Here is a 23,824-nt window from a genome sequence, read left to right on the forward strand (position 1 = left end):
CAGAAGGAACTGGACTGAGGGGCTGAGGCTTCTGGGGATGAAACCATTGCTTTTGTCCCCCAGTTTGTGCCCCACATCGTCCTTCCAGAAACCTGAGGGAAGACATGCATGAGAAGCCGCTTCCCAGTCTCAGATGTGACCTGGAGCAAGTCTCCTCTGGCACCGGTGGGTCCTCTGAAGAGAGCTGGCAAGTGGAGCAACATATGGGACAAGCGCTTCCACTCAAAACAAAGCTGCAAAGATCTCATGTGTTTTCTCTCTCTCTCTTTTTCTGTTTTTCTTTTTTTTTTTTAAATTGAAATATAATCTATGCATTTAAAAATATTGAAACGGTTGCATCCCAGGGACTCAGGCTGCAGGCCGGCTGTGCAGCTATGAAGGTCAGAGGCCGGCGGCCTGGGACACCACAGCGCGGGGCAGGAAGGGCCAAAGGCTTTTCCCTCACCTTCTGCCCCTCGGTGTGCGACGCCCAGGGCCCGGGAGCTCCCAGCGCCGGCCGAGTGCGGCACGGCGGGCGTCGGTCCCGCAAGCCAGGCCCCGGCGGCTGCCGGACTCCAGGCCGAGGCACGTGGGCGACGCTGGGTCCCCGACGCGGGGCGCGGGGCGAGGCCCTCCGCGGGCCGGAGGGCGCGCCCTCCCGAGGAGGCGCGAATGCGCCTAGCGGCGGCCGGCCGGGGGCGGCAGGTGCCACGGACGGGCTCGCTCGACCTCGGCGAGGGCGCCGGGGCCGCGGCCCGAGGCCCCGCTCCCCGTCCCGGGACTTCCGGGGCCCGGCGGAGCTCAGGGGCGCTCCTCCAAGGGCGGCCTCCCGGGCGGGGAGCGCGCGGCGCGGTGGCCGGGCCGGGGGTGGCCGGGCTCCCGCAGGGGCGGCGGGCGGGGTGGGGTGAGGCGGGCCGGCCCCCTCCGCGCCCGCCCGCCCGCCCTTCCTCCCGTCCTGCAGCCAATTAGACAACCCCCTCGGGCGGGAGGCGTGGGGCGCTCCATAAAGCGGCGCGGAGCTGTCACCCTGCGAGCAGGCTGCGCACCGCCCAGGCCGGAGCAGGCGCCGAGGACTCGGGCGCCGCGGGCCGGGGAGCGCCGAGGAGCCATGGCCACCACCAACGGGGCTGTGGAGAACGGGCAGCCGGACAGGAAGGGGCCCGCCCTGCCGCGCCCCGTCCGCAACCTGGAGGTCCAGTTCACCAAGGTGAGACGGGCCCGCGTCCCACCCGACGGCAGCCTGGCTCTGCGCTGGGCTGCCCGGCCGCGCGAGGGGCGTGGACGAGGGGCCCGCAGGCCGGGAGCCCCGCCGCTGCGCTCGGGGCGTGCGGGGGCCTGGGGCGGCGGAGTCCGCCCGGCGCTTCTGGGACCCGAGCCTCTGCGCCGGGCCCGGCCCTCCCGAAGCCGCACTCAGCGCTGCACATCCCGGGCGGAAGCCCGCGCCCCACCCGCGTCCGCCGCGCACCCTGAAAGGGACCCCGAGCTCAGCACCCCCAGACGGACTCTCCGGCGCCGAACCCGGGCGAGGGAGGCTCTGCAGCGGCCGCGCGATGCCAGGCTGCGGCCGCTGCGGCCCCGACGTGCCCTTGCGGGCCCGTTTTGAAGGCGAGCTGTGGGCCGCGGGGACCGGCGCGGTGGTCTCCCCGCAGACCCTGAGCCGAGGTCTCCGGGGCTGAAGGGGTCGGGCTTCGGGGTGGTCAGAGGGTGCCTGAAAACGCGGAGAGCCGCTCTGCGAGGTCAGGCTGCCCTGGGAAGCGTCCGGAAACGTCAGCAGGAGCAAGCGGAGAGAAGGGCACCTCTGTGCTTAGCTCAGCTCGTCCCAGCTTACCAGCGGAGCCAGGGCTAGCGGGAAGGTGTCCCGGAGCCCCGAGACCCTGGTCTTGGCAGATCAGGGTCTCAGGTCTGGGCCTGGGAGACCGCGGGTTGCAGGGCTCCTTCGTGCCGCGGAGTCCGGCACCTCGCTGTCCTTTCTGAGTCGGGGGAGCGGCAGGCAGGAGCACCGCAAAGCGGCGGGGTCACCTGCTTGGGGCAGACAGGAAGATGGCGAGGCCTGAGCTGGGCACTGCTGGCAGCCCCGCGGCCAGCGCGGAGCTTGTCCTTTCCAGTGCAGGGACACCCCGAGGCTGTTCGGAGGCTACTGAACAGGGTCTGGGGGCATTTCAGGGACGCAGGCCAAAAGTCACTGTGGGCTTCACTTTCCATAAGTTTATCTCCTTTGATTTTTGTGTTTTATCCATTGCCACCACCCCCCCACACCACCACCCCGACTTCAGCTGACACAGCACTTAGAAAATTCCTCCATCAATCTGCTTTCAAAAGTAGCAATTATGTGTCTCATAGTTTTAATCAAGCAGAGAAAGTTGCAGGCCACTATGTGTGGCCTTCAGATTCTGATCTCTCGGCTGGACCTCTGATCACATGACATTAAAATTAACTGTTTCCAGAGGGCTCTGTAATCAACGGAGACAGTCCGATAGAGACCATTTTAAATGTAGTTTCATAAGTAGGAGCAGCTTCAGAGTGCAAATTTTGGGAACACTGAAAATAGTACTTAAATGTTTTTAGCCCCTAACACTCTTGGTTGTCACCTGTCGTAGGTGGTGGCGGCATTTTGTTTTTCTTTTATAGAAACCAAAAATTATATATATTGTTTTCCTATTCCTTTTTACCTTTTATAGAGCTATCAGAGCAATGTTGCCACATATGGAAAGTTGCCTCTTTGCAATTCTTGCTGGCCCTTTGCAAGCGTAGATGCAGCCCTTACTTAGAGAGGTGGATCTTAGCACAATTCACAGGGTGACCAGTCAGTCTTTGTTGTCTGGCTGGGTGTCCGTCTTCTTAGTGCAATAGAACTGGTTGTGACTAAGGCTCAGGGGATGGCATGAGATGGAGGGGGCTGGAAAGCCAGATCCTTAGTGGCTTCCGGCGACGAAGACTGAGGAAGCCCAACAGCAGGCCCCTGCGCCCTCTTTTCTGCTGGAGCCTCACTGTCCCCACTCCAGGCCCACCTCACAGAGGCCTCCTCCTAGCTTGGGTTGGAGCGCCAGGGTGGCTGTGACTGAGGGTGGGAGCCCAGGCAAGCAATGCTTTCAGAGCCTCTGGCTACAGAGGCAGCCCCCAGTGCGAGGAAAAAAACGGAGAATCAGAGCTACAGAGTCAAGGCCGTCCTGGCTGTGGAACATGTGAGCGGTAACAGTCTGTCGTTTTTCAAACCCGACTCCTGGTGCTTCTTGCAGGAAATGGTGGGTCTGGGCCCCAGCCTTGGGGGACCACGTCCCAGAGTAAGTCCAGTTTCTGTAAGGACGAAGCACCTTTGTTCGTTTGCATGTTTTAACACTGGGCTCTATTCTCTGATTTTGGGGAGGGGAGGGTCCCCTAGAAGCCCCACATAGGTCTCAAAGGGTAGCAGCCCCTTTCACTGCAGAAGGTCCCGGACTTTCCTTAACAATTCTTATAGTAGCAGAAAAAATTTTTAAAGATTTTCTGGCTAAATAAAATGCTGGTTTTTAATGATTGTTTTCTATGAAAAGTACAATTCCCTCAAATCTCCTTTTCTGAAAACACTGCTTTTGAGTAGAGCTGGGGTCCAGTGGAAGTTTCTGTAAGCGGCGACTGCAGAATTCTCTCGTGTAACCACTACCCTCACCTCTCTGGGGCACCTGACTCAGCCTCAGCTGTGGTTTTCCAACTCAGTTTGGATAGGATGCCATTCCATTCCTCCAGTAAAGTGTGAATCCCATCCGCTCCGTGTATTGTAGCTTTATTCCTCTGAAAGTTTTGTTTCTTACCAGTTCACAAGTCAAAGAAAACAGGTTTTTTTTAGACCTACTTTCCTGATTTGGGGTTCAAAAAAGAAAGCCAGCATAATTGATAGGCCACACTCACTGACCCCTTCCACATTTGTGTTTTTGTTTTCTTTTAGTGCAGAGTAAAATCAACAGTAGAAATCACTTACAAGATTGCTTAGTAATGTAGTATAAAGCAAAAAATTTTGCTAAATTAGAAACATTGTGATGGGAAAATATGAGTAAAGTTGAGTAGCCTGAATTTTTTGTTTTTAAGTTGCTGGTTAGAAAGGACTATGGATCGATGTCACAAACAACCGAGTAATTATATTTTTGGAGGAACATGCTTGAAGCTGAAGTATAACAGACATCTGCTCATTGCAATGTGTTTTTATCCCCTTCTTTATATTCTCTTCTACTACCTTCTCATTTTCCCTCCCCCTTGGAATTGATATCAGGAAGGTCCTAGAATCAGCAGATTTCACTGATGGTCTCTATTATCTAACCCACGAAATTTCATCTTCTGACAAATGGGCCTCTCTTCCTGGCTGCACTTTCCTCCCCGTGCTAACTAAACCCCTCTGCTCTACTTATTAATTTCTCACTGTTACCGAGTGAGTGCTTGCTGGATGGCAAAAGTGAACTCTCGGATTTGGTTTCAGCGGGAAGAATGAGCCTGTAATTGTAGCCTGGCCTTTCCCACATGCTTCCCTGGGGGCCTGGCCTCAGGTTGAAGGCACTGAGCTTCCAGAAGTGGGATGGGCACGTCCCACAGTTGAAGGCCACTGTCAGCCTGGACCCCACACGAGAAGGCAGGGACACTCTGCTCACCTGCCCAGCCAGGGCTGGCCCTCTGTGCTTTGTCCCTGCCACTCTCAAATTTCCCTGCTTTCCAGGGAGAGTTATCAAAACAGCACCCCAGTGGCTTCCCAGAGAAGGCTTCCTTCCCCGTGAGCTTCAGAGTTTTTACAGGACAGCTGAGGACAGAGAACACAGTCAGGTCACTGCTGGATAAATCAGACACCCTCTCACCCGTCCTCAACGGGGAACCAGGTATTCCAAGTGAACGAAATTCACAGCCGTGGAAATTAGCCCTGTAGTCATAGTGATGGAAATTAGCCCTGTAGTGATGTGGTTCTCCCTTTAAATTAATCAAAGATAAGCATATCGATACATAGAATAAATGGATATAGAGACATGCATGTAAATGTATGTGTGTAAACATGTGAATATAGATGTGGAGGCTTCCCTGGTGGCTCAGAGGTAAAGAATCCACCTGCCAACGCAGGAGACAAGAGTCTCGAGTTCAATCCCTGAGTCATGGAAGATCCCCTGGAGGAGGGCATGGCAACCCACTCTAATGTTCCTGCCTGGAGAATCCCATGGACAGAGGAGGCTGGCGGGCTACAGTCCATGGAGTCACAAAGAGTTGGACACGACTGAGCAACTTAACATGCACATAGATATGGAGATGGAATCTGATGAGCTAGTTCTGTCTTTAGAAATTGTTGATGACATTTTACTCCGTGGAGATGCTTCTAAAGCGTTTTAGCCATGTTCAGTGCTGGGGTCTCTCTGATGCCACGATGGACTCTGACCACAAGGTGGTCCCTAGCGGGTACAATGGGAGATTCTGTCCTCTCACTGGGTGGCCAGGACCTCCGTTCTGTCAGAAAATGATTTGTATGGTAGCTTTCACCTCAGTTCCTAGTTCTTTCCCCCAAATCCTCTCTTTTAATATTTTTTAAGAACTTAGGGTAAGCTAAAAGTAAATAGTACACATATTTCAGTGCATAGACCATGAAATTCTTTTTAGTTTGTTCATAAATGTCTTTTTTTTTTAATGTCTCTATTCTTGGCTGTGTTCTAGACAACTGAGTCTCAGAACTAAGTGGTTTTTGTGAGTTGATTCTTTAGTTCTGGATATAAGCAGTTATTTGCAACATATGTTAATATAACCCGAACATTTCCTAACCCAGATATTTATCTTGCTATTCCAACACTGGCTTTTATTAAAGCCCAACATGAAAATAGACATTTTAAAGAGAATGGGGAGACGGTACTGATGTGCATTAATGGGGCTAAAGGGTTATAGTGAGATCCTTTTATAAATCCAGTTCCTTTGTGGATCCAGCTGGGGGTTGAAGCAGGAAGGACGGAGAAGGGAATGCTCACTGCCGACATACTGTTTAGGGGCAGGCAGATTGCTTGGCACTGTGTCTGTGTGTGTGTGTGTGTGTGTGTGTGTGTGTGTATAGTGGTCCCCTGAATTTGATGAGTGTGTAAAATTTAACTCATGTCCTTTTTGTAACTAACTCTTTTATTCTTCTGTGACTCAATCTTATTGTCTAAAAACATTTTAGAAAAAATTCTAAATTACTTCAGTTTTATTTTGACAAGTTATAGTTCTCTGGAAATGTATTAAAAGTCAGGAGACTTGGATTCTGTTGATAATTCTGAGTGTGCTCCCAGTTGGGCATGTGACTGTCTCCCCCCTTCCAGGTCCCACCTGTAAAACGGCAGGTGGGCAGGTTGGCGGAAGGGAAAGAAAAGATGTGACCTAAGATCCTCAGCATGTTGGAATTATATGATTTTGATTTAAGCCTAATGCATTACAATTTCCTTTCCTGGTTAGATATTCATCAACAATGAATGGAACGAATCCAAGAGTGGAAAAAAGTTTGCCACGTATAACCCTTCAACTCTAGAGAAAATATGTGAAGTAGAAGAAGGAGATAAGGTGGGTGCCCTCCCCCTGGCCCAGTAATTCAATTACAGATCACTAGAGGATAAGGAAGTGCTTCAGCTTAGCTGTAAGTCAGAGCTGGCCCACACTGAGGTCGAACCTAAGCAAGCTGCTTCGTAGACACATGGCCCAGAATGGGATCAATTAGAGACTCTGTGCTGTAGAGTCCTTCTCCTTTGATAGATGTTTTTCCATCTGTGAGGATGACTTCAGCCGTCCTTATCACGTGGCTAAAGGAAAGGTTTTTATCAATGATTTGAACCTGGCAGCATTAAAGAATCTTTCCTGAAAGCATTTCCGGCTGGCTGGTGTGTTTCACCAAATGCAACATACTGGCAGGAGACACTTTTAAAAAAAAGACTTGAAGGAGAAAAGACTTGCTAAGTCATGCAGAAGTAATAATGTTATGCAATTGCCAGATTTTTTTTTTTCTACCAGAAACCTAGATGATTGTGTAAAGCTATAACCTATAACCCTATTTGATAGTGCAGGGTATATTGTATAAGCTATATTATATATATGTAATATATTAATTATATTATTATATATAAAGCTAAGAGACTTCTAGATATGTCCTTGATACATTTCAAACCATAAAACCATATCTTTTGAATATGTGTCATTGGGGAAAAGGTTGAAAGTACAGCTTTTGTAAGGAGGGAAGAGAAACGGAGACCTCTTCTCAAACACTGGAGTACTTATCTGATGTTCATTATTATGTAGGTAGTATGAACAACATGTGTAAAATAGGCTTGAATTTTATTCTAGTAGCAGGATTTTGGAGTGGCAACCCACTCCAGTGTTCTTGCCTGGAGAATCCCAGGGACGGGGGATCCTGGTGGGCTGCCGTCAATGGGGTCGCACAGAGTCGGACACGACTGAAGTGACTTAGCAGCAGCAGCAGCAGGATTTTTGTGACGGTGTGCTATGCACCATGTTTCTACCTGCTCAGCCCCTCCCATGTGCAGCACCCCATGAAAAGCTCTGTGTCTATGATACTAGCCCCGAGGAGCTCATATGAAGACGTCAGGGTGTAGGGGCGGGACGTGATGCTGAGCAGGTCTCCCAGGTGTAGTACACAGGGCTCAGGGAGCAGTGAGATCCCTGCCACGGGCTCTGGCTCATTCCATGGTCTGAGTGACTGTTCCAAGCACCAGAAGACAGAGGCTTCCCCATCCCTGCAGCTGGAGAATTCCTGGCGCCCACCCCAGAGCTTAGGACAAGGAATTCAAAGCCCTAATATCTCCCTTGCCAAAGTTTCTACTCCCCTCCAAGCCCATTTTGGATACAAAGAATCTTGGTGGAGTGTCCCTCTTGACTGGTGCTGGGTGTCCACTGCTGGCTGCATCTCCCTAAGGAAGAGAGGCTCAGAGGGATCTGGGGGCTGAGGCCCTGATCATTACCAACCAAAGCCTCAAACCTCATTTTCTTGAGCATAAGAATGGATGTCAGGGAATTCCCTGGCAGTCCAGTAATGGACTCTGAGCTTCCACTGTAGGGAATGCAGGTTCAATCCCTAGTCAGGGAACTAAGATTTGCAGGCCACATGATGTGGCCAAGCAATATTAAAAAAATTAAAATTTTGAAAGAATGGATGACATTATTCTAAATAGCTCTTGTTCTTTCCTAGTAAAGAGGATTTGATTGTAATTTTTCTGTCAGTGCCCAGAAGATCCAGTTCTTTGTCTATAAAATGATCACAGCTCCCAGGGGATAGCTGATAGTGTTGTTTAGCTGCTGAATCATGTCCAGCTCTTTTGTGACCCATGCTCCTCAGTCCATGGGATTTCCAGGCAAGAATACGAGAGTGGGTTACTATTTCCTTTTCCAGGGGGTCTTTCCGACCCAGGGATTGAAATCACATCTCCTGCATTTCAGGCAGAGCCACCAGGGAAGCCCCAGGGGTAGGTGAAGTGAAGCTAAAGGGAGAAGTCCCTGATGTGGACTTTTTCAATACAGTCAGTTCTGAAATCCAGAGGAGGACTCTTGCCCCAGTTCCTGGACCCCATGTGGTTCTCAGCTGGAGTAAAGTGCCAAAACAACATTTTCCACCTCATTGGTGAGCTGTGGGAGTGTGTTTGTGTCCAAACTTAGGTAACAAGTAGATGCTCTCTTCCTATATAGGTCAGCAAGAAAAATGATTACAGTCAGTGGTCTTATAACTCTTAAATACTTTGTACAATCAGAAGGAAAGTTAATCCTTGGCCCTTGTAGAAAACTTGAAAGACTTAAAGCAAAAACAAAATCCCTTAAAAGTCCCTGACCATTGAAGTGATTGGAAACCTGGCGACTGCTCTGAGCTGCCCGCCCACCTCCGTCCTCTGTGCTGGATGGAGGCCGGACTCTGCAGTTCCTGGATAACCGAGCCCTCCGCAAAAGGTGACACACTCTCTCGGTTGTTCGGCCTTGCAGCCTGACGTGGACAAGGCGGTGGAGGCCGCGCAAGCCGCCTTCCAGAGGGGCTCTCCGTGGCGCCGGCTGGATGCCCCGAGCCGCGGCCGGCTGCTGCAGCAGCTGGCAGACCTGGTGGAGCGCGACCGCGCCGTGCTGGCGGTGAGTACCCGGGACCGCCGCGGGGAGGGCGTGGCCCGCGGCTCCCGGGTCCGCCCCTTCCTGACGCGGGAGACAGGACCCGGGTGCTGGGTCGGGAGGTGGTGGGGCTGCGCTGCCCTCTGAGGCACGGCTCTCCAGCCCCAGGCCAGCGTCCGCACCCCTGGACTCAGACGATCCGTTCTGAGGTCAGACTTTTGCCCCTGCCGCTGTCTTCTCTGCCTGAGGAAGTTCGGCTCCACTAGTGACTCCCAGACTTGAGATGCTCACAGACGGCCGGGCTGGGCCGTACTTGGTCCTACCTGCACAGTTACGAACTTAACTTGTTTTCTTATATCAACTCCTTTCCAAACTGAAATTTAACTTCATCCTAAGGGACAGTGTCTATGAAATTACAGGTGTAACGTGCTAGTGTGGTTTTTCTAATACTTATTAAAATAAGTGCCACCTCTTGACACAGAAAAAGTGTCCGTATATAGCTTAAAGATCACCCGTTTCACCCTTGAAATGGGCAGTGGTGGGTGTGTGTGGAGTGATGGTGAGGGGATAACTTAGCTACAGGAAACTTAAGAGTGTGAAAGACCTAGGTTCCAACACTAGCTCTGCCACTTTAGCAGCTGTGAGACTTTGGACAAGTTGCTCAGCCTCCCTAAGTGTGTGTTTCTTTACGGAGAAACTGTTAATGATATCTGAGTGTTGTGAGAATGATCCACTTAAAATCCTTTGCAGTCCCCGTCATCCAGTAAGCACTAAACAGATGAAGTTATTAATAACGCCATCTGAGGACCAGGTTCTAAGCTCAGCTGTGTGTTCTCCTGGTGATTTCTAGCACCTTAATTCCTCAGCTGCAAAATGTGTATCTTTATTCATCCCATTGCTTCAGGTTGGGCTGCTCTTGAGATGGGCTGTGAAGACATTTAGGAGTTGCAAGTGCAAAATTTACTGGGATGCTCAGACCTTCCTTTGGTCTTGCGGCAGGTGATTGATCGGAGGAGATCCCAGGGCCCTGGTGCCTTCTCCTTTGCCGCCCACACACAGCTCTCATAGCTCAGACTCCTGTGTAACACTTGTCCCAGAACTGGAGGCCCGGTGGTAGGAAAGGAAACCTCTTTTTTGGCCTCTGATTTGGAAAAACGGTTCTTTCCTTTCTTGATTTGATGTTGGGCATGAGCGGTCAGGTGGACACCCACGTGGAGGTCAGCGCCAGCAAGGATGCTGAGATTCTCTTGGGCCTGCGTGTGTGTCATGGGTGGAGGCTGGAGAAACTCCATTTCGGGTGCTGCTCTGGGGTGTGTTGCCCTGTGGGTGCGTCCACAAACACAGAGAGACCTGCAGCTTCCTTCCTCTGCCCCAGCTGGCCAGCCTGCAGTGAGGGAGAGAGATCCCTCCAGGGTCAGTGTCTCTCTCCACAGAGCCTCTGGTTCTTCCTGCAGCAAAAGCCAGTCTCAACTCTCAAGCTGCCAAACTGGCTTCTTCAAAAACATTTCTGTTTTCCCCCAGCATGAGCTCATCCGTCTGCAATGTCCGTGAGGACTCAGAGCAGGCAGGAGAGGATGTGCCTGGTACCCCCCTCTCCCTGTCCTTAAGCGTCAGTATCATCTTGGGGTGTGGTGGCTGCAAGCCCCACCCCTTCACCTTCAGCCCTTTTGCCTGTCCTGGAAGGCTGCTGTGAGTGCACGTGGAGCAGGGTGCCTCTGCCTTTGAGCTCACTGCCCACGAGAAGTAAGATCCAGCTCTTCACCACACCATGGAAAGGACAAGCGAGTGACCGGCAAATACAGTTTTTAGAACCCAGACCTCATCAAGGGAAAGCATGCCCTTGAGATGGTTTTCCTGCCTTCTCCTGCACAAAATGCCTCTTCTGTCATGTTCCCTTGCCAGCTTGGTGGCTCTGACAGAGCTGGGCCTGAATACTTCATGTTCAGTGTTTGGAGACAGTGGGAAGATCCAGTGGCCCCGGCGCTTTCTCCCTCGCTGTGGTACCTGGACCCAGACTCTGGTGTTCGGATGCTCATCTCAGGGCCTCCAAAGAGGAGCTGTCGCTGTTTGCTCTCGTCTCAAGCAGAGCCCCACTTCTGAGCCCTTCATTTCAGCCTCCCCACCGCACTTTCCCTTCATTCTTTAGTATTTAAGGTTTAGCATGTGTTTATTTCTCAAAAGGTGTATTTTTCTCCTAAAATGTTAAAAGGAAACTTAGAAGCAGCTGTGGTTCTCTCATGGTCCAGCCACAATAATTGTTTAAAAGTCCCAGCGAGTAGCTAACTCTTCATCTCTCTTCTTCATGTCTGCGTAGTCACCTGAAAATCGTTTTTGATTTTTTTTTTTTTAAAGAGCTTCCTTTCTAAAGCTATCATGACCCGGTTTTGCTTGGAAAGATTCCATGACACCAACCTGGCAAATTCCTGTTATCACGAGAGTAAGCAAACATGACTAAATTAATAATAAAAACAGTCAATGCTTGTTGAATGCTCACTCTGTCCCAGGCTTGTTGCAGGCATTTGATCTATAGTATTTATCATCCTGTTTCAAAGATAAGAATGCTGCAGCCCAGAGAGGTTAGGTCATCTGTCCTAGTTTACCCAGCCGGAGGGTGAGCCAGGACTGGAGCTGGGCAGTGGCTCAGGCCCCACACGTCCCCACAAAGCTCTGCCCAGCCCTTGCCTTTTTTCGCATCCCAGAAAAGGGCAAAGAACAAGCTCCAGGTTCTGCTGATAGACGACCAGATGCTGTGTGGAGCAGCTGGGCCCTGGAGAATTTTGGCATTATTTACAATTGTGGAGTTCCCCCTGGGAAAAGAAAAGTTCCAACTTGGAATGTAAATCAATAGGAGCCAAAGGTACAGTGTCCTGGCTGTCACATTGCCCTAACTGGGTCCCTGAGCAGCTTCCACCAGGGCTGAGACACACCCCAGAACCAGACCAGCCCTGTCACCTCTAGCAGCACACACTCCTGTCTCCTCACTGTCCCCAGATGAGGATTGCCAGCCACCTGTCTGGCCCCAGAAGGGAAAATGATGACAATCGTCACAGCTCTTATTACCGTCATTTGAACAGTGGATGTGACTGGTCCCATGGGTAGACACTGCTATTAGTGCTTTATGAACAGGACTCCTCTAACCCACACAGTACTCCTATAAGGTAGGTACCATTATCAGTGTTGTTTTACAGAGGAGGGAACTGAGGCAGGATGAAATTTAGGGATTTGCCACAGCCATTCAGCTAAGAAAGGGTTGCCTCCTATTCAGAGAATGCTTGGTTCATCCCTGAAGTGAAGATAAAGTGGCCCCAGCCACTCACTTGGCCATCCTACATGCTTTCCAGGTACAAAAGTCCAGGGCAGCGGCCTGAAGAGCATCATTGCCCTGATGGAAGTCAGAAGGCCCAGATTCAGTGCCAGCCATGCCCCTGCCCTCCTGATAACACAAACGGATCCTGGGCTCTGTTAGCCTTGGCGTCTGCACCTTGAAGTGGGAGCAGAGCCGTCTGTCTCAGAGACTAGGTGTCTGCACCTGCACACGGAGGGGCCTCTCTCCCTTTGTAAACGAGCATCTCACCGCAGCGACTCTGCGGCGAGAATCCTGCCCTGGGCTCTGTGTCAGGGTGGCCGCTTCCTGCAGCCATGGATGACAATGGGCGGCTGCAGCCCTGGGCTCACCTGGGGTCGCTTGTCTGAGGGACACAGGGGTTCTCGTGAGCCTGGTTGGAAACAGAAAAGAATCCGTACCATTGAGTGGCTGCGTGCTCGCCTGGGGAGCAGCCACCCCTCACCACCCAGGGCAAACCTGCTCGCTTCCCAGCCCGCATCCGGCTGGCGGCCTGCACAGGACGGGCAAGGAGCACGGAGTCGCACCTCTGGGCTGCTTGTCGACTCTTCGGGGTCCTTTCCACAGCTGTGCTGGTCCTCGAGGCTGAGAAGAGAGAACCCAGGGCCCCTTCTCCTTTATTAGAGGACCTAGCCCCCTTCCCGGCCAACCTGAAGCTGGCACACCTTCTGCCAGCTTCCTGGAGCGCGTGGACTCACGAGGCCAACGGCGCTCCCGAAGGACGACAGAAGGCCGTGCTAGAGCACGTTTATTCCCTCCCAGAGAGGCGCCAGACCAGCCGTGTGCCGTCCTTCTTGGACCCGTGGCCATGCCCTGGCAGATCCCCCAGGTTGAGGTGTTTGGAAAGGAAAACAGACCTTGACAGCCTAGGACAGGTCTTCTCTTGAATGTGCTGTCTTGCTTTCCGAGACTCGCGTGGCTGGGAGGTCCTGAGGGCAGCACTCCAGGACCCTGCTCTCTCTCCCTGCGCTCTTTACCAATCTGAGGGTCAAACGGAAAACCGTGTCTTAAAAACATGTCGTCTTATGATTGCAGACCTTGGAAACGATGGACACAGGGAAGCCTTTCCTTCATGCCTTTTTCATCGACCTGGAAGGCTGTATCAAAACCCTTCGATACTTTGCTGGGTGGGCAGACAAAATACAGGGCAGGACCATCCCCACAGGTGAGCCAGCTCGGGACTCCGACCCTGTCTTCTTTCTCCTCCAGGCAGCCTCTTCAGAGCAGCCTCTGGTTTCTCTCCAGAGCATCCTTCCCACGCCCCCTGGCAAAAGAAACGGCACTGTGCCGATTCTTCCTCTAAGGAATTTTGCTTTTGCAATTGAGTTAAAAATCACTTCTTTATGAAATAGAACTTAGACTTGACACTTTGGTGGGCCTCTGGGTTTGTTTCTTGTCTTTTTAACTACTTAGGTTTCTTAAACTCAATCCACGTGAGATTAAGAGATTCTTAATCTCTCTTCCAGATGACAATGTTGTGTGTTTCACCAGGCACGAGCCCATCGGTGTATGTGGGGCCATCACTCCTGTAAGTATGGCAGCTTTTCTCGTGAGATCTGTGGGTCCCACTCCACTGGCTTTGGAACCGGTCTCTAATGGGTTTTGCTTTGACTGCGCTGGCACAAGCGGAGCATTGCAGTGTGGCGTGAACCTTGATGCTCGGGGGCCGAGACGGATCCGACCCCACTCCTGCTCTCAAGGGGCCAGTTCCAGGAATGCAGCAGAAGACACATGGATTCCAACTAGAGGGGTCAGGAGTGGTCAGCTCCCCTTGGGCAGGAGGCTCTCAACTGGGCCTTGAAGGATAGGAAAGAGTTGTTCCCCAGGACAGAGGGTTTCTGTGCATAGGAATGGCCTGCAGGAGGGTGGAGAAGTGTCTGGCTACTTGGGGGCAGCAGCGGAATAACTGGTGAGGTGGGAGCTTAGGCAGGACAATGCGAGGGTGAGGAGGCGCACCCGGCCGGTGGTGCGGCCCAGCGTCCAGTGCCATGCTGCCCAGGGCCCAGGACCTTACTGTCTGGGTAGGGGAGTGCCTGGCAGGTGCCACGGTTGCCATGATGCTGCCATCTGCGGGAGGAAGGCCCAGGCCACTGCGGCAGCTGCGAAGGCAGGCAGCAGTGTGGAGAGGCTTGGAGAAGCACTCTCTGGGGGTGAGGAAGGGGTGATGCTTCAGCAGTCAGGTTTGAGAGCTAGTCAATGGTCAGGCCAGTGGTGCTTTTGCCCATCAAGTTGGGAGGGGGCCCCCTGAAGATGGATGTAGACTGAGAGCAGAAGAGGGCCCAGGGGAGCCCCATGGACCACTAAGGGATCCCAGGGAGAAGCCTGAGCAGCCAGGGTCAGGGGTCCCCCAGGGACGTGACACACTTTCAGAAAGAGACTACGGTCGATGGGGTCATTTCCTACCTGGAAATCCACAACGACAGAGACACATACTATTAGATGTGCTCCCCAAGAGAGGTGCCAGGGGCGTCTTCAGTGTAGCTGGGGCCAAGGAAAGGGAGCTGGGCACATGGGCTTGGGCCTTCCAGAAGCTGCAGTGAGAGGGAAGGGAGCCGGGAGGAGAGGCAGAGGCCAGGAGAAGGTGCAGGTTTGCTTGTCAGAGAGGAGAGCTGATGGCACCTGTGTGCTCAGGACTGGGGGTCTAGAAGGCGAGCGGACCCCGGGGGCCAGCGAGGCTGTGCCTGCTCTCACCAGCCAACCGCATGGGCCCCTGGGACCTGGGGTGTTCTGTTTGGTGCACAGTGGTAGGAATTTCAAACAGAGCTGGGAGCGAAATCTAGCTGGCTGTTCATCAGCCCCGGGGGAGAGGCATCCACGGAGCCTAAGGAGCCAAATGGGGGGAGTGGGCACAGGGATGAGGGCTGGCTAGAATCAAGCTTGCCATGTTCTTGGAGATGCTCGGTTTCACCTCATCTCATCAAAGATGACACTTAGGCAGCAGTGCGGTGAGGGAAACGAGCCTGGCTGTGACTCTGGCCTTCGTCTGACAGTTGTGACCTGGGTCCAGTGAGCTCACCCTCTGCGCCGCATCCCCCCTTCTGTTGAGGGGAGTGGCAGTGTGACTGCCCCCACACAGGTGTGTTGAGTTCAGCATTTGGAACTGCACCAGGCGCACAGTGGATACCCAGTGGGTGAGGGTGCTTCTCAGGCCTGATGCCAGAGAGACTTTGGTGTCCCTGCCTCTCTGGCGAAAGGAAGACAAGAAAGTGTTTTCCAAGATGAGTGTCACCAAACACCCGTCGGGCGGGGCGCGCTCTGTGCTCTGTAGGAAGAGATAGGGTGGCATCTGAGTTGAGGAGAGGCTGGCCTCATTCCTTTGGGGCTTTTCCCAGACACTAATGTGCTGCTGGCATTGTTAACCTGCAGGAGGAGATGGTAACACACCTAGAGCAGAATCCTCTTTGCAGTGACCACCTATTAGCATCTCCTAGGATGCAGTTCATGAGACGCTGGGCAGGAATGCAGTTCTGATCATTGCATGCTGCTGTTGCTCCTGCTTAGTTGCTTCATTCATGTCTGATCTGTGCGACGCCATGAACTGTATGAGGACCCCACTAGGCTCCTCTGCCCATGGCATTCTCTAGGCTAGAAAACTTGAGTGGGTAGCCATTCCCTTCTCTGGGGGATCTCCCTGACCCAGGGATCAAACCCGGGGCTCTCATACTGCAGGCAGGTTCTTTATCCCTGAGCCACCAGGGAAGCCCCTGATCATTGCATACTCCTGTGTGATCTCCTATACCCCACATCTAAACCAGGCAAAGCAAGTACCCCACGCAGGCATCCCTGGGCTTGGGAACAGGGTCGTGGGCAGCCCTGGGGCCCCCAACCCCTCTGTGTTCTGCTGCAGTGGAACTTCCCTCTGCTGATGCTGGTGTGGAAGCTGGCTCCCGCTCTCTGCTGCGGGAACACCGTGGTCTTGAAGCCGGCGGAGCAGACCCCCCTCACCGCCCTCTACCTGGGCTCTCTGATCAAAGAGGTGAGACGTCCCAGGAGAAAATGCTCTGTGTTATCAGGAACATTCCCACTCCCAGGAGCCAGGCCGCTGCCAGAGACGAGCCTGCCCTGCAGAGCCGGGCCGTGCGTGCCAGCGCCCGCCGGCTCCCGGCTGAGTGGGACGGGAATGCCTCCTGGTTTCACTTGGCAGCCGCTCCTCCCCGCTGCTGCTTGTGGCCGCTGAACTAGAAGGGACTCCATTCCTCCCCCTGATCCTAATGAGAATGTTTCATCCTGATGACGAGCTCAAACCTGTGGTCTCGGACCAAATGTTTTGTCTAGAGAATTTACAAGGGGGTCGCTTGAGAGGTGACTTCTCCAGACCCTGTCTGCGTGGTGTCCGTCCTTCTCGTGGAGCTGTGACCCCACCAGCCCCCCCAGAGGGGCTGCTGCTGCGAGGCACAGCCTCCTCCCCAGCGTTGGCTCCTGGGTGCCTGTCCTCTCCCTGGCAGCCACCACTTGGGGAAATGAGCTGCCCAAAGGGCCACCTCCTTCCGGACACACCTGGCAATGTATTTCAGTCGTTCTGTCCCCAAAGTGTATGTTGCAAAGGTTTTTTAGAGAGAAATAGGAAGAAAAGAGAGATGGGAGGAAAGGTCCATTCATTTCGTCTCAGGCCAATACGACCAGGAAGTGAAACATTTACTGTTTAGATGTAAGGCTGCAGAGCCAGCAACTGATCGGTTTTCCACTCTCCTCTGACCGGTGATGTGGGACCTGATGACATCATATAATTAGACTTACAGATCCTAAAGTCACAGTTGTTTAAAAAAGTGTTTAGGAAAACTAAAGACTCAAGTGCCATGTCCTAAAATCTTGCATTTCTGAATTAACGTGTTTTATTAATAACAAAGAGAATGGCATCCCCCAATGGAAGAGCATTCCCCCCACCTTCCATCTCATTTGCGCTGCTCTTGGTTAATAAAAAGCACCTAGCATGTGCAGGGCACCACATGAACGAAACGTTGCTCCCCACCTTCAGGATGTGCTAGCTCTCAGAGTGACTTAGGTTCAACAGTCAGGGACTCTGAGGGAGTGAGACCATATTGCCATTTGGAACATTAATGGGACAGATTTTAAAAACATAAGATGAAGCCCAGGAAATGTATTTTACAGATGCCCCTGAGCCTGGGAGCTGTGACCAAAGTGTTCCTGCTCCCTCAACACACAGACAGACACAGACACACAGAGAGAGACCCATACCGACTTACACACACACACACACACACACACACACACAGACACATAGAATGGTGCTCTGCTACAGAGGGCCACTGCCGTTTTGTTCAGAAGCCCTTTGGGGTAGGCAGGCCACCTGGAAGAGGGGTATAGGCCTCACCCCATCCCACCCCCTCACTGGCTGGCTGGGTCTGGTTGTGGAGAGGTTGTTGGACCCAGACCCAAGCTTCCAGATGAGGCTGCCACTCCACTCAGGGACCTCGCCCAGCCGTGGCTCTCCCAGCCTCCTCCTCTGAACACCGTCTCGATTTCCTCCCAGGTGGGATTCCCTCCAGGCGTGGTGAACATCGTGCCGGGATTTGGGCCCACCGTGGGAGCAGCAATTTCTTCTCACCCTCAGATCAACAAGATAGCCTTCACTGGGTCCACAGAGGTAACTCCTTACTGGCCGGGGCTGCGTTGTCGGGGGGCGGTGGCGGTGGGCAGCGGCTGTCGCTGGGAATTTTTCTTTTAGAGGCTAAATTGTGATGCATCCCTGTGCTAAATCTGACCCCACTTTAGTACATAACAATAGTAAAAACAACAAAAAAAGTTACTGGTCCAGTTTCCGAACTAAATAAATATCTAATTTATTTATTCAGAAGCCTCAGAAGAAAATACTGTTAGATAACATAAAAATGTGAAATAGCCATAAGATAAACCACATAATCAAGGTTAAAAAAATTAAGCCTAGGGTGACTGGCAATATTGTGTACTGATCACACATTTGAAAGTGTCAACTTTTGATTCAGAAAGTCCATTTTGAAATAACTGCTTAGCAACTACTATTTTCATGAGCATTCGAGGACATACTTTCCATTATATTATATCTATAGATGTTTTACAGCCATTACAATAAGGAAAGCTAGGCCACGATCTATTGCTGAAGCACACACACAAATAATAAACTGCAGGAAAGTATATACCACATATACATATACATACATATATACACGCACATATATATGTACATATATATATGTATTGGAGAAAGAAACAGCAACCCACTCCAGTATTCTTGCCTGCAGAATTCCACAGACAGAGGAGCCTGGTGGGGTTACAGTTCACTGGGTCACAAAGAGTCAGACACGACTGAGTGACTAACACTACTGTATGTGTGTGTGTGTGTATATATATATATGTGCACCATTAGTAAAGGGGTGTGTGTAGAGAAATAGAAATTGCCTGGAAAGACTGCCAAGAAATTCTTACTGTGGCCTCCTCGGTAAGTCCTGGGGCATTAACAGATGAGGGGAGATAAAATCTTTCCCCTTTAATTTATATGCATCTATATGTGAAATTATTTCTAATGAGAGAGCACTTCTGTACTTAAAAAATAGATGGATAAAATATCCCAGGCAATAAGCATTCCGGTCTCTCCTAGTTTCGTCCAGCGGGGGTCCCCAGCGCCTCTTCTGTGGCTGGGGGACAGGACCCTCAAGATGGGGACAGACGGGTGGGGGCAGAGAGGGCCCCCCACAGTGGCTCCCAGGTCTCCCGTCTTCTCCCTGACAGGGGGCACGTCCCTGCCCCCGCTGCCCTCTCTCGGGATTGTGGAGCTGCCCATGGGGCTGTCTGGGTTGTCCAGGCACACCAGCTCTGAGTGCCCTGCTTCATGCCGGCACCCTCCCCTCAGCCCTGGGGAGCCCAGCTCTGCCTCCTGCTGGCTGTCTGGCCCTAGGCCCCCTTGCACCCTGGTCTCTGAGTCTGCCAGTCCTGAGCTGGTGGCCCAGGGCGAGGCACTGCTGGGCCAGGCCCCCCTCCAGTGGTGTGGGAGTCATGGGCACACACGGGAGCTAGGATGGCACAGCTTGCAGAGTTACCATGGTTACTTCACGGAGAAGCCGTTCTCTCCCTGCCCCCGGGGCCTTCGGTCTTGGGGTGTGTTTCCAGAGGATGGGCACCTTCCTGTCCTGCAGATCAGATTCCCCATTTCTCTAGCCCTTGGAGGTCCCTCAGATTAGACCAAAGGATCGCGCAGAGAAGCCGCCTTCGATCCCTCGGGCAAGACCGGCTGCTGCTGGTGGTAGGCGGCCAGTGAGGTCAGCTCCGCCGCTCACTGTGGGCGAGCCACTGGGCCTGCGAGGCTCTGGTCCACCCCTGTGGGGAGCCGCTCAGAGCTGGGATTCCAGCCAGGTCACAGTCAGGTCCAGGAGGACACGCTGTGAGAGCCCAGGGCACAGCTTCATGGCTCAGAGCCTGCTCAGATCATCCCACCACTTCAGCTCTGTCTGAGGCTTCTCCTGTCTGGTTTTTATCCTGAAGGTTGGGAAGCTGGTTAAGGAGGCGGCCTCCCACAGCAACCTAAAGAGGGTGACGCTGGAGCTTGGCGGGAAAAACCCCTGCATCGTGTGTGCTGATGCCGATCGTGAGTCTCCCCGCTTCCCGGCATCGCAGAGGCTTCACTCAGTCCACAGCTTTCTCCTCAGTTCCTTGCCTGAGTCAGAACCAGTTGAGGAAAACACGGCACGGGGACGTTTATCCGCCTCAGGTCATCCCATCGTAAATAACAGGCAGACGGAGACCCGAAGGCCAACTTCACTGGCGGTGGGAAGCCGCCCTGGAGGAGGGCATGTTTTATGTGGTAGCCACAAGGGCAGCCTGTTTCTGCCCTTTGAGGCTGAGTTTTGCTTCCCTGTCCGTGCAGAGCTGGGGCTGTGACAAGTAGCTTTGGGTCTTCTTCAGAGCCCCTGTGTGGGGCAGGGGGAGGCCAGAAGGGGGGCACGGGCACCCCCACAGGCATTCATCACTCTGCCCTCCAGCTCAGTGCTTCCTGCGCTGCTTGCCGGCTCTCAAGGACTTGAGGTGTTCCTTTCTTCTTTGTCTCAATCCTGACAAATCAGAGGCCCGTGGCGGGGGCCCTCAGGAGGATCCTGCTGGCCTGGGTGCTGTCTTTCCCTTGACTGCCTCTTCCTGGGGAAAGCCTGCCTGTCCAGCAGCTTGTGCCTCACGATGCAACATTAAAGTAAGCATTGTTTTGGGATGCCGTGTCCAGAAGAGGGAAGAAAGGGCCACGTCAGGCCGTGGCTGACCTGCTGACAGGGTCAGCTGCCTAAGGTGTGATTTCCCAAGTACACCAGAACGGCTTTGCCTTGATGAGCACCTCCCCGCCTGCCCACTGGTGCCTGGATGCCTTTCAAGTAGCCTGAAGCCTCCCGTTCCATGCTCAGATAAGGTTGGAATTGCACATTTTCCCTAGAAGAAGTGACCCTAGCGTCATTTCTGGCCCAGGTGTAAGTCACTGGTAGCAGTTCTTCTCACAGTGGGCTCCCGGCGGGAGAGAGGACTGGGTGAGGACTCAAGCACCACCGAAGGAAGGGGAGCTGGGTGTGAAGATGGACTGCTCATTTCTGCCTCGTTTGCTGTTTCCTACGGGAAGTAGGACCAGTGTTGCTAATGGTCTGTGCAGTCCTGGGCGCCGCCCCACTGTGACCCACATTTGGAGCTTGAAACTCCAGTCTCAGAGAGCAGGACTCCTGTTGTACCCTCCTGTGACTCCAGATCCGGGCGCCCCTTCTGCCCGTCAGCTCACTGTCTTTCCTCTCAACTGGGAACCCTGCAGCAGAAACACGGACTCCTGTCTGAGTGTTGGCTTGACAAGGGTCATAAACACCCATCTCCTATTCCTCGGCTGGGCAGTGCCAGTTCACAAAATTAAATCCTGGCATAGCTGGCATCCCAGGCGTCGTGTCAACAGGAACGTGCCACCGTCCCCCAACACTGCAGCTGCCCGCCTCTGGGTGCTGTCAGGAAGTAAATGAGCTGTTTTGGAGCAGGGGTACTTTGAAGCTGCCTAAGAGAAGGTGGAGTGCAGGCAGAGACAGAACCTTCTGACGCTGTCCTGCTGTCACAGTGACTGACACAGAAGCCCTTGCTGGGTAACAACGACTCTTAAAAGCCCAGAGCAGCCTTCCTCAGAGCTGCCCAGAGAGCAATGCTGGCTGATGTGGACCCTCCGCCCACGTCCAGGGGGGCCTGGCTCTTTCTTTCTGCAAAGGGGCGCTGCCCTGGAGTTGGGGTCAGGCAGGTGGGGTGTAGAAGCCCCTCAGCGAATGTCAGTGGCCTCTCTCCCTGAGCACCCTGCTAGTTCAGTTTGAGTGCCTGGTTTTATTTCAGTATAGCTCTGCAGTGCAGATCCAGCCTTTATCGGGCAGAATCAGTACATTTTTTTAAACCCTTTCAAGTCACACACAGTGTTGTATTCCTTTCATAATGTCCCTCTTTTCACTCAAGGTGGAAAATTTTGGCCCCTTGAAAAATTCTCACCAACTGGTCAACATCAATACTTACAAAAGGTTATTTTATAGACCACTAGTCCCCAGAAAAGGAAGGGGAGGGGTCCGTGGGCAAGGGAGACGGGAATATGAGCAGTCTCTCTGCTCATTAGTGCAGTGAAGATGCTGAGGCGTCCGGCAGTCAGGGACCTGTTTAACCCGGAACTCCGTGGACCTGAAGGCCATCCTCTGCTTTTGGGAAACGCTGAGCAAAATTAATTTCTGCACCGCAGCCATCCCGAGGCCTGTTTTCCCGTGTGGGCAATTAGAGCTGCAGCTGTCGCCGGTCCGGCCCTAACGACTTAATCGCTTCCTCTCCCCACCGCCCCTCCCTGCAGTGAGCTTGGCGGTGGAGTGCGCCCATCAGGGAGTGTTCTTCAACCAAGGCCAGTGCTGCACGGCCGCCTCCAGGGTGTTTGTGGAGGAGCAGGTCTACGACGAGTTTGTCAGGCGGAGCGTGGAGTATGCCAAGAAGCGGCCGGTTGGAGACCCCTTTGACGTCAGGACTGAACAGGGGCCCCAGGTAACTGAGGCGTCACATCCCAAGTGCATGTTGAGGGGTTAAGCAAACAAGCCTCCGGCCTTGCATAGCTCTGCTGCTCCCTGGTTCCAGGGTCCCTCTTGAAGCAAGGGTTCCCTTACCCACTTGCCTGCCCACTGAGTGCTGTTGTTCCAATGCTGACTGACAGTTCAGTCCCGTCAGGCCTTGTAGGGTTATGAAATCAGAGTGGACGCACAGACACTTGACTCTTCACGGCAGGTAATACTGAGCTCTGGGCCTTGGCAGAAGGGAGGCATTCTCGGTTCAGAAGCCCGTGTGTCTGCACCCTCCAGCCAGAGGCACCTCTTCTCTGAGCTGCAGTGTCCCCAGGAGAGAGCCTCAGGCAGAGGCTGCTTGCTTGGCTGGCCTCTCTGCAGAAGCGAGTCAGAAGCCTGGCTGAAAGGCAGCAGAGTGCAGGTGGAAGTGGCACCTGGAGTCAGAGGCCTAGCGGTCTCTGAGCCCATGGGAGTTACAGGACGAGGTGACCATCAGAATCCCAGCGGAAAGGGCCCAGAGGATCGGGATACATCTCTGAACAGCAGGAACATGTCTCTGGCGGCCTGGTCTGCAAAGCTAACAACAGGATGAAAATGATCATAACCCTGAGGTTTAATAACCTCAGTAAGAGGGCACATCCTGTATCACTTTCTAATTGTGCAGGGCAACAGACGGATAAATATTTAAAAGATGACAGTCTAACCATTCCATGAATTATTGAAATGGAGCTCAACAGCAACCCACTTTGCTTGTAGCCAAAGTCCTGCTCCAGCCAGGAAGTTTCAAATCACATGTCAGGACTCACCCATTTGTGTCTGTCCTGGGAGCTAGCTACTCACCCACTGTGTTGGCCCCGTGTGTTTCCACGGGAAGCCATGGAACTGAGGACAAGTTTGGCTCTGGAATTTTATGAAAACCACAAGCTCCTTCCAAACCTGTTTCCTCATCTGGAAGACAGAGCTACTGATGAATATTAAGGAAATTTCAAGGCATCTAATAGGTTTTTATTCTTTAAAGGGAAGGGCATTTAACGGCAGGCTCCCTAAGCTAGGTGGAAGTGTATATATATGACTTCAAGCCACATCAATTAGGTCTTGCTTGACCATCCTTGGAGGTCGCCTTGGCTAGGGAGTGGGTAGGACCATGTGGAAAAGGTGTGTGTCTGCCACAGCGCCCACCTCTGCCTTGGCCCAGCTCACATGCTGTGGCTCTGGTGCCACGTGACCCTGGTGGAGAGAAATATCTCTACTTGTGGCCAACACTCCGCTTCCTGTCAGGCCTCAGCCTCCAACCCAGTAGTAGCCAGTGACGCAAAGTCCAGTGGCCTTATCTAGATTTCAGGTCTGCGTACAGACGTGGCCACAAGTCATTATCGAATCTGCTGTGATTGTAAAGCTAATCCAGAATCCGTGGGAAATA

At 52.9% G+C, this 23,824-nt stretch overlaps 1 protein-coding gene across 2 annotated transcripts in view; it reads left to right on the forward strand.

Annotated features, from left to right (window-relative positions):
• The first annotated feature begins 969 nt into the window (after positions 1-969).
• ALDH1A3 (aldehyde dehydrogenase 1 family member A3) overlaps positions 970-23,824 on the forward strand; it is a 40,270-nt gene continuing 17,415 nt past the window's right edge. Inside the window, exons 1-9 of one of the 2 annotated variants that reach the window (XM_055417684.2) lie at positions 975-1,186; positions 6,400-6,504; positions 8,923-9,063; positions 13,418-13,547; positions 13,849-13,910; positions 16,230-16,358; positions 17,874-17,987; positions 19,859-19,961; positions 22,206-22,390. In XM_055417684.2, the coding sequence (XP_055273659.1) occupies positions 1,088-1,186; positions 6,400-6,504; positions 8,923-9,063; positions 13,418-13,547; positions 13,849-13,910; positions 16,230-16,358; positions 17,874-17,987; positions 19,859-19,961; positions 22,206-22,390 (1,068 nt within the window). In that variant the 5' untranslated portion in view covers positions 975-1,087. Of the gene's footprint in view, positions 1,187-6,399; positions 6,505-8,922; positions 9,064-13,417; positions 13,548-13,848; positions 13,911-16,229; positions 16,359-17,873; positions 17,988-19,858; positions 19,962-22,205; positions 22,391-23,824 lie in introns of both variants that reach the window. The other variant, XM_055417685.2, reaches the window with a different exon arrangement.

This window comes from Moschus berezovskii, chromosome 21 (genome assembly GCF_049115385.1).
Source record: "Moschus berezovskii isolate FMDL1 chromosome 21, NW_MosBer_1.0, whole genome shotgun sequence".
NCBI lineage: Eukaryota > Metazoa > Chordata > Mammalia > Artiodactyla > Moschidae > Moschus > Moschus berezovskii.